The sequence below is a fragment of the Anneissia japonica genome, unplaced genomic scaffold, assembly GCF_011630105.1.
Source record: "Anneissia japonica isolate Jap-2015-1 unplaced genomic scaffold, ASM1163010v1 scaffold284983_len440753_cov197, whole genome shotgun sequence".
In the NCBI taxonomy this organism is placed as follows: Eukaryota; Metazoa; Echinodermata; class Crinoidea; order Comatulida; family Comatulidae; genus Anneissia; species Anneissia japonica.
Genome location: NW_022682882.1, coordinates 163,072 through 171,666, shown reverse-complemented (window position 1 = coordinate 171,666; position 8,595 = coordinate 163,072). Strand labels below are relative to the sequence as shown.

The following is an 8,595-nucleotide window of genomic DNA, read 5'->3' as shown; positions in this document are numbered from 1 at the left end:
ATAAGTTTAATGATCGTAATTAATAGATTTATTCATCATAAAATCCAACGACAATACTTTACGTTACAAAACTGGATAAAGCTCGATCATACTTGCTCATCTTGAAAAGACGGGATTAAGATAGCTCAATCCCGTCTTTCCTCGTGACACTGGATTACAAAGAATCAATAACGATTGTAATACATTGTAAGGATATAAGAAAGGACATGTCTATTATAATTTTTTTTATCATAAAACCACAGAATTTATTAAATGGCTTTATACTATATGACTCTCTGTAGGCCTACCGGTACCATTTTTATGGATGTAAAGGTGCGTTCTCAGAATCCAAACCAACCACGAATCTGCGACAGTGGTAGCTTCAGAGGTTGGTTGACAGAGCGGCCCAACATTCCAACAGGGGTGGTGCCGGAATTGGTCGGGGCTCGAAAAGATTGTGCAGGATAGCTAAAAATTGTGCTTTTAGAACACAGTATTGAGGGGGACTGGCAATCACAATAACTTAAATAGTCCACCGAACACACGTGACGTCAACGGGGGGAGGGGGGAGCGAACCCTGCCTCCGCAGGGTTTTTGTAGTCCATTCTGACTTAGCTTGAACAGAATCGTCTTATTATGAGAGCAACCTATAGGGCGATAGGCCTAAAGAGGAAATATTGGTACCAGACATATTTTGAAAAAAGAGCACATTGGGGTTTAAAAAAAACTCAAAACTATAAATTTAATGCGACACCTGTGTAAAAGGCCAGAGTTGGTTAGAATATAAAACACTTTCACCTTCTATAATTAAATTGTTTTTTGAAATTTATGACACAAGTGGCAGCTAAACCGCGACATGTTGGCCTTTCCAGCCGTACCCCGTTTACAAGCCAAGAAGTAAGTGTTACTAATGAATAGGCTATAATTGCTTATGGTAAACTTTTATCATTTATTTAAATCTTTAAAAAATAAAATTGTTAAACTTTTTAATGTTTTTATACTTTAAAATTTTACACGTTAAAGCATGTATCTTATCGTCTATTTTTGCTAATAAAATCCTTGTCGTTTTCTGATTTTTTACTCCTTTATTATTCAACTTTCTTTTATAAGGGTGGCTCTCACAGCGAGCCTAACTCAAAGAGGCCCTCATAACAAATACAAAACATATGCAGTAACAGGAATAAAATACAGATAGCACAATGATAAAATATATTCCTGTGTTTTGTATTCTCTGTTTTAATGCAAGGACTAATAAGGCCTTTTTTCCCTAACTTTTCGTGGGTCATCCTCAGATCATGTCTTTGTTTTCTCTGTCATCGTTTACTTTGTATTTTTGTATTTACGGATACTGATATCATTTAATCAAATTTTGAAGTTTTCAATAATTAACGAGTGTATCAATAACCCGAATGTCTACCGTGCCACAGCCAATCATTATAGAATGATCAGGGTGATTTCAGACGCGTTCACGCGATGGGATCCCTAGAGGGCGCTATTTTAACTAAGTACTACAGTACTACTAAGTATAATGTAGTCTTGACTTAAGCGTGCATTATTTGAAATAACTATTTGTATACATTTCAATATGCAATTTAAAACAAATTACAACTATAACAAACGACATTGGGTTCTTATTCTATATTTATTTTATTTTCTATCTTCTCATCTACGCAACTTCGCAAGAATCTCACTCAAGTTAAACGAATTTGTTTTTTCTTAAATAATTTATTTCTTTCTGGGCTTGTTACTTTGATGATATTTAACTATTGTTTGTGTAAATGTTATATTGTTTATTTCTTTGTAAATATAAACACTGTAGTTCAGCTTTTTCGTTTTTATTACATGATTGTCAATATACTATCAGAGGCGGCACCAGGGATTCCCTGATGAGTGGTCCAAGCTCCTTGATAAGGTGTCCACACCACCCTCTATTCTTTATTTAAAAAGGATAATTTGAGAGAAAACCATTCAAGTTAAGAGGGCCCCTGCTGTCGGGGGTACTAACCACCTGGGGAAGATCTAGCGCTGCCACTGCAACCCATATGATCGTAAGAGTATACAACACCTCAAACTGCTGCACTAAACATCCCTAAAATTTGACAGCTTAGTGCATACCTAAATTGCAGGCGGTCGAGATTTCATTTTTCCCTGATGTACTTGCAGGAAATTGCCCTACAGGGGGTCTAAGATAGGGGAGGCCAGAGATCCCCGAAGAGGATCCTTTGCCCCCACCCCACCTGCTAGCGCCGCCCCTGTATACCATACAAATGAATTAATTAGTTATTGCAAATTGGATCATGATGTTAACAAAATTTTCAAAAAATCTTTATGTTCAAAATCATCTGAACATAAAATAATAATCAAACAACATCAGGATTATTATTATCATTTTCCTAATGAAAGTTACAGTCCTTTAACCTGTTGAATCAAAGGTCATAGTTGATGTTGTCATCATTTCCCGAATTATATTTATCGATAACGTGATGTCTTCAAAATTCAATCTCTGTAGAGGGCAGCAAACACAGACTATAACCTTGATTGTGGTGCCAGTGGACCTTCCCATTTCTCACCTAATTGAAAAAAAATAAAACAATCATGACAAAATAATATAGTTTACTTTCATATTCCCAGACCCTTTTAATTCTGGACTACTTATTCAAAGTACCAAACGTCTTTGATCCTTTAACCGAAAGCTAACACTCAAATTGCAGACCAAATCCAGAGGCCACTCTATTTTTTTCAGGTCTCAAATGTGGTCTAGAATTGGAGGGTAAATTTTTTAACTATCAAGATATGAATTTTATACTGTCTACTGTCTACTGTCATTTGTTTTTGAAGTCTATCAAAATTCTTTTAATGTACTCACCTAGTACATGAGCTAATAGAGGGATGCGATCAGCTCCCCAGAACGTCTTCACCTCCCCGTTGACGTGAGCCAATATCCATGGAGATCCAAATGCCTGAAATAGTGTGTGGTCACACAGAGACAATTTCTAATTATAGGAGCAATGTAGTAAACATTTTCTGAATGAAACTCAATTTAGTAATCACTTACGCCACTTTCTAGTGCAATGCCAGTTACCGTCTGCAACTTCTCTTTAACTGATGGATCTTTGACCTTTGACATGAAGTTTCTAGCAACATCCTCAGAAATACCAGAAGCTTTGGCTGCCTATAAGAACACAAAATTGAAAAAAATTAGCACTCCTACTCTAATAATCTAAATAAATTAACATAGTGAGTGTGTAAAATATAGTGGCAGTCTTATGACTTTAGGTTTTACACTTTTTAATTACATATTCAACAAGGTTGTTATTATTACCACTATTATTCCTTATTTCGGTAATAATGGTAAATTAACATAAGTATAAAATACATCAATAATACAATATGGTTTGATTTTACACAATTTACACAATAATAATTATCCAATGTTATAAGAAAAACAAACATGTTTGCTGCCCTCTATTGACTGTATACATTTTAGCAAAGATCTTATAAACACAAGATGGCGTTCTCCGCGATTTACGCATAACAAATAAAAGCGTCGATTTGGCACAGAAAAGTAATCACTTTTGGGAGAGGGTGTCCTTGCCATGGATCAGAGATAGGGTGTTCGTGTTATTCCAAAGTTCGTTACCAAGTACGTTAATTGTTCTAAAGAGAGGGCGCATTGTAAATTGGACGCTTCTAATTGTTATGTGTAAAACGTAAAGTCGCGCAGCGTATGCTATGGTCAAAGTAGTCAAAGTTGAAAAGTTTTCACTTTGCAAAAGGGTGCCGTACAATTCGTTATTACAGAATTTTCACGCGGAAATCGCAGAGAACATTATCTTATGTTTATAAGATATTTGATTTATTTTAGCTAAACTCTTATTAAACAAGGTAGCGCACTTTTCGATTTCTGCATGCAAATTCTGTAACAACGCAGTGCAGGATGCCCTTTTGCAAAAAGTTTCTTTTTACTGAACATTATGCTTCTATTTGTTATGCCCAAAACTGTGGAAAGTGCTATATTGTTATTTAAAGATCTTTGATTTTGGGTTGTGATAAAATTGATGGCAATTACAATTAGATATCTATTTAGTAAGAAGTTTGAGAAGACATTCAACAGAGGCTACTAATGACTAGGGGAGGCTTAACTACTTTATAATCAAATTAAAAATTGGTGATTGCAACCTCAAGCACACTCTCTGGTTCTGTAATGTCTTCACCCTGCAAAGAATATGAAAATTTTATTTGTATTAAATCTATGTCACTACAGTATTCATCACCAATCCTTACGATCATTATAATAATTTTTATATTCATCATAATATAATGATAACCATCATCATCTTTAACATCAGCACATCATAAACTCTGGTAAATCATCATCACTTTATAATTATCATCGCCATCTGAACAGCCATAATAAATAATACAAACGTAATGCCGTCACTAAGTCATCTGCGCATTTTCCTCGTTGTGTCGCGTCATCACGCAAATCAAAAGCTCCCTATTAACAACTCTTGAAAGTTTTTCATTGTAACCTTTGACCAGATTCTAAGCCACAACTGTCTTGATACTTCTTCCAAGTCCTCAGGTTGTTCCTCCTTCACTACTGTCAAAAACCGTTGTGCCGTCAACGATCCTATAACAAATAAGAGAAAGGCAATAAGTATAGAAACAATAAAAAAAAGAGTACTGTACTGTAAACATTAGAAGCAACACTAGGTATAAACACAATAATTTAATCCATTGCTTCTGTACACACTGATAAAAAAAATATGATAACTTATGTATACAAAATGCCATTCAAATCCAAAAAACATTCATACCGTAGCCAGGATTTTCAAACAGTGTGGAACAATATCAAATAATTTAAATTAAATTAAAATAATGTGGACCCATTTTCTTAAAACTAGTCCTATTTTACGCGAATGTATTAATATTCTGCACCCATTTTCTTAAAAATTGACCCATTTTTTTACATGAGAAATCTGGACCATTGTTTGTGGACTCTATAGAAAAACTGTGTGGGACTGTCCCAATAGCAGGCAAAGGCATTGATTCAAGGTAAATCAATGCAAACAGACTTGTCGTAAAATCATTTTAACGTAAACAGACTAAACGAAACTTGGTTAGAAACCAGCATTCTGGTGAGTCTACATAAAAATGTCAATCACTAAAGCTATGTACACTATATATAGTGTGTTATTATATATGATTTAATAATAACAATAATTGTCAACTTATGATTTGTCCATATATGGGAGCAATTACACTGCCTAATCACTTTTGGGTAGTGTGAAAAACTTTATAGTGGTGATAGAGCTTAACACTCACTTTGTTCAAAGAATGCCGGTGTGGATGTTGAGATTGGCACTCCGGTGTAATCCCGCATATTTCCCAAGTCCTGCATCATGTACATTGCTTTCATTGGATTCAGGCCCGGAGGCTTATTATCTTTAAGACAAAATCATAAGCAAGAATACTGATCAAAGATTCAATATATAAAAAAAAAACGCATTACTTGGTCTCTAGTGTATCACAATTAAATAATTTCTTCGTAACATCTGAAATTGGAGGTCTGACTAAGAGGTATAAGGACCATTTTTTTTAGAATGCCTGCTGAGTGTAAGATTAGTTAAGGCATAGTTGTTAAGGCCACACATAACTACTTGCCAGCATATCCACAACACCAAGGGGCTCAGACTGTAGGGTAATGCCTGTGTGGGAAATACATAATCCATGCAAATATTAGGCCTAAAAATCCATCCGCAGATTTAAAAAATAAGGGCCGATTTCTGTGCAGATTTTTACTAAAAATTTGGCTTTGATATTAATACTGTATTCTCAATGTGTAATGCAGCAGATATGATTCTGCGTACTTGTTTTCCGAGCAATTTCCAGCGCAAATTTGAGCTAGTTTTTGAGGTATCATCTGCACAATTGAAATACTTTACAGTATGGCAAGGGGGTAGATTGTATCAAGAGCATTTCATTTAAAAATGTATCTCAGAAAAGTTTTGTTGTTAGTTTTGTAAAATTTGCAAGAGTTTGTAAAATTATTACGGTATTAGCTGAATGCACAGTGGGAAAGCGAAGTGCGCTTGAATATGGAACGAGGAGATAAAATGTTATTTTGATTCATTTGGGCAAAAGTGTAATAATTTTAAGGATATATTTTTAGTGTAAACACAAAAAATACAAAGACTGTGTGCACGTTGAGAATGTATTGGTACTGTAGTCAATTCGGTAATCAAACATTTTTTCAGATGTGTTTTATATTTATAATTGAGGGCCCCTGAACACCAGCTGGAAGGGTCACCCTCTAAATAAATAAAGTTTGAATAAAGAAGTAAGGATGCATAAAAAAGTCACAAGTAAACACACCCAACTGAACTAAACATATTCCCATTTAAACACAACTTAGATAATGAAAACAGCACTTACCTGACCCATGCATTATGCCACCTAAGAAGAACGGCTTGTATTGCAAATCTATATTCCATTTCTTTCTGTACCTCCCTAATATCTACAAAGTTCAAAGATACACCATAAAAATATATTAAATACATGTAGGCCTATATAGTATAGGCCTAAAAATAGAACTCTGTCTGCAGAATTGGGAATATAAGGGCTGATATTCCACAATTCCGTAGCATGACCTAATTTGTGGGAGGTTCGTTTCAGTGGAAAGTGGACCCTTTGGAAACCATTATACAATAATGTAGTACTGTTAGTTGGGAAAGCTTAAGAAATGCCGACATGAAATACTTCTGGCTTGTATGATCTCCGATACTCTGAAGAACATTGTAAATATATCTACAAATATCAATTATTCGTTTTTAAATGCGGGCCTTTTCCAGTTTGTGGGGGGTTCGTCGTAACCCCCTTAATCCCCATCCCACCACGCTACGGGCCTGGTAGGCTAGGCCTTGGTCTACTCTCTCAATACCAATATATCAAGGCAGAAGCTTCTACGCATCTATTTTCCTTGCCATTTTCCGGGCCAAAAATTGAGTTGGTTTTCAAGATATCCTGCACAGAACTTCTATAGCTGCTTCTGCAAAAAATAGCAGGCCTAGCCTAGAGCCTAGAGTTGGCCTATTCCCCAGGGCAGGAGCTGAGTAATTTTTTCATAGATGTTTAATCATAATTAATAGACAATGTAATACAGTACATTATAGCTCAACCACCACTCCAGTACATCCTAAACCATACTGATAGGCCTAGCCAAGGCATTCTCCTATATAATTAATACTATAGGCCTAGGCTAGATAGTCCAGAGAGGGAGTTCTTCCGTTGTTCTCTCGCGCCGAGACCCTCTCTTGCTCGGCTAGCCCAACACGGCGCTTAGATAGGCCTCAAGTGAGAAGAAATCCTACGAAAACTAAATCGTAAGTGCAGCACAATAACTTTACTTCAAATGCAAGCCACGAATACGGCGATATAACGTCGTAAAACAACTCTATAGTCTTTTTAACAGGAGCACCCATTCGACACTATCGGTTGTATATAGACCTGTCAGTGTTGCTGTTTGTTGTGATCAAAGGGTTGTGATCTGGTTGTGATCATTTAAGACTGAAGAGGGCGACATATAAAAACAAAACTGCCATCGGGTGTGAGAGAGAGAGCGAGAGAGAGAGAGGTCAGGGTCGGGAAGAAAGAAGAGACTTTGTTTTCTGCCTAATAACAGTGTAACAAGTGATAGGGGAATATAACGGTAATACATTTCATAATTCAATTCGATTTTATTTCTTATTTATACAAATAGAAATATCAGTAGTGGTGACCACTGGGTCCTCTCTGGTCTTGGTAGTCACTGACTGTCTTTCTGTAATCACCATACTGCGACTGCTGAGGAATTAGCTTGTATTTTATTAATTAATCCAAGTTGTTGCGGCCCATGGCATTACTTTTGGCGCGTCAAAAATACACACACTGCCCCATAGTGACAGTGTGTAATGTGTTGATAGCCTAGGCCTACACACTTCACATGGACCCAGACCAACAAGATGACCCGGCCAAAACAACCCAAGCTAAATTGAATTAGGGCTAAGTAAGTAAATACGGAAGCAGGTAAACTCGGCCACAAGTCAACTCGGCCACAAATCAACTCGGCCACAAAAAGTTCGGCTGCAGTCAACTCGGCCACAAGTCAACTCGGCCACAAGTCAACTCGGCCACAAATCAACTCGGCCACAAAAAGTTCGGCTGCAGTCAACTCGGCCACAAGTCAACTCGGCCACAAGTTAACTCGGCCACAAGTCAACTCGGCCACATGTCAACTCGGCCACAAGCTATTTATAATTAAAATGAAATGTATCGTCGTGAGATTGTTGTATACATTTCTTCACACTGTACTCTTAATTCAACAGAGAAAACCACCACTTACAGAATGGAATAAAATCTGACAATTGTAACATTAACAATTTAAGCAATCTTAATAATTAAGAAAAACACATATATTAATTTTTGATTTTGTTCACGTTAAAACACCGACATAAAACATGAGATACTGTAGACCTAATCAAATGAATGCACGATGGCGTGCATTTCGATACTATTTTCTTCAGAACCACGCCCAAGAATTAGGCCTACGTTAAAATTAGGTGGGGTGCAGCATCT

The 8,595-nt window shown here is 36.4% G+C and overlaps 2 protein-coding genes across 2 annotated transcripts in view; one reads left to right on the top strand and one right to left on the bottom strand.

Annotated features, from left to right (window-relative positions):
- Positions 1–1,602: 1,602 nt before the first annotated feature.
- LOC117110349 (glutathione S-transferase kappa 1-like) lies at positions 1,603–7,547 on the bottom strand. The gene is made up of 8 exons (XM_033253076.1): positions 7,389–7,547; positions 6,418–6,499; positions 5,308–5,427; positions 4,512–4,612; positions 4,159–4,194; positions 3,035–3,151; positions 2,846–2,939; positions 1,603–2,549 (listed from the first exon to the last, which is right to left on the bottom strand). The coding sequence occupies exons 1-8, from the start codon at positions 7,461–7,463 to the stop codon at positions 2,506–2,508; spliced, it is 669 nt and encodes a 222-aa protein (XP_033108967.1). The 5' UTR covers positions 7,464–7,547; the 3' UTR covers positions 1,603–2,505.
- Positions 7,548–7,555: 8 nt separating this feature from the next.
- LOC117110282 (nucleoside diphosphate-linked moiety X motif 8-like) overlaps positions 7,556–8,595 on the top strand; it is a 6,377-nt gene continuing 5,337 nt past the window's right edge. The window contains exon 1 of the mRNA XM_033252967.1: positions 7,556–7,690. The gene's annotated coding sequence lies outside the window, so the exon portion shown is untranslated. The remainder of the gene's footprint in view (positions 7,691–8,595) is intronic.

What these genes read in the sequence shown, in the direction of transcription:
- LOC117110349 (XM_033253076.1), bottom strand. Translation starts at nt 7,463, where the DNA reads ATGGGTGCTCCTGTTAAAAAGACTATAGAGTTGTTTTACGACGTTATA. An exon ending in TGGCATAATGCATGGGTCAG is followed by an intron (nt 5,428 to 6,417) that starts GTAAGTGCTGTT and finishes TTTGTCTTAAAG; the next exon opens with ATAATAAGCCTCCGGGCCTG. An exon ending in GGCTTAGAATCTGGTCAAAG is followed by an intron (nt 4,195 to 4,511) that starts GTTACAATGAAA and finishes TATTCTTTGCAG; the next exon opens with GGTGAAGACATTACAGAACC.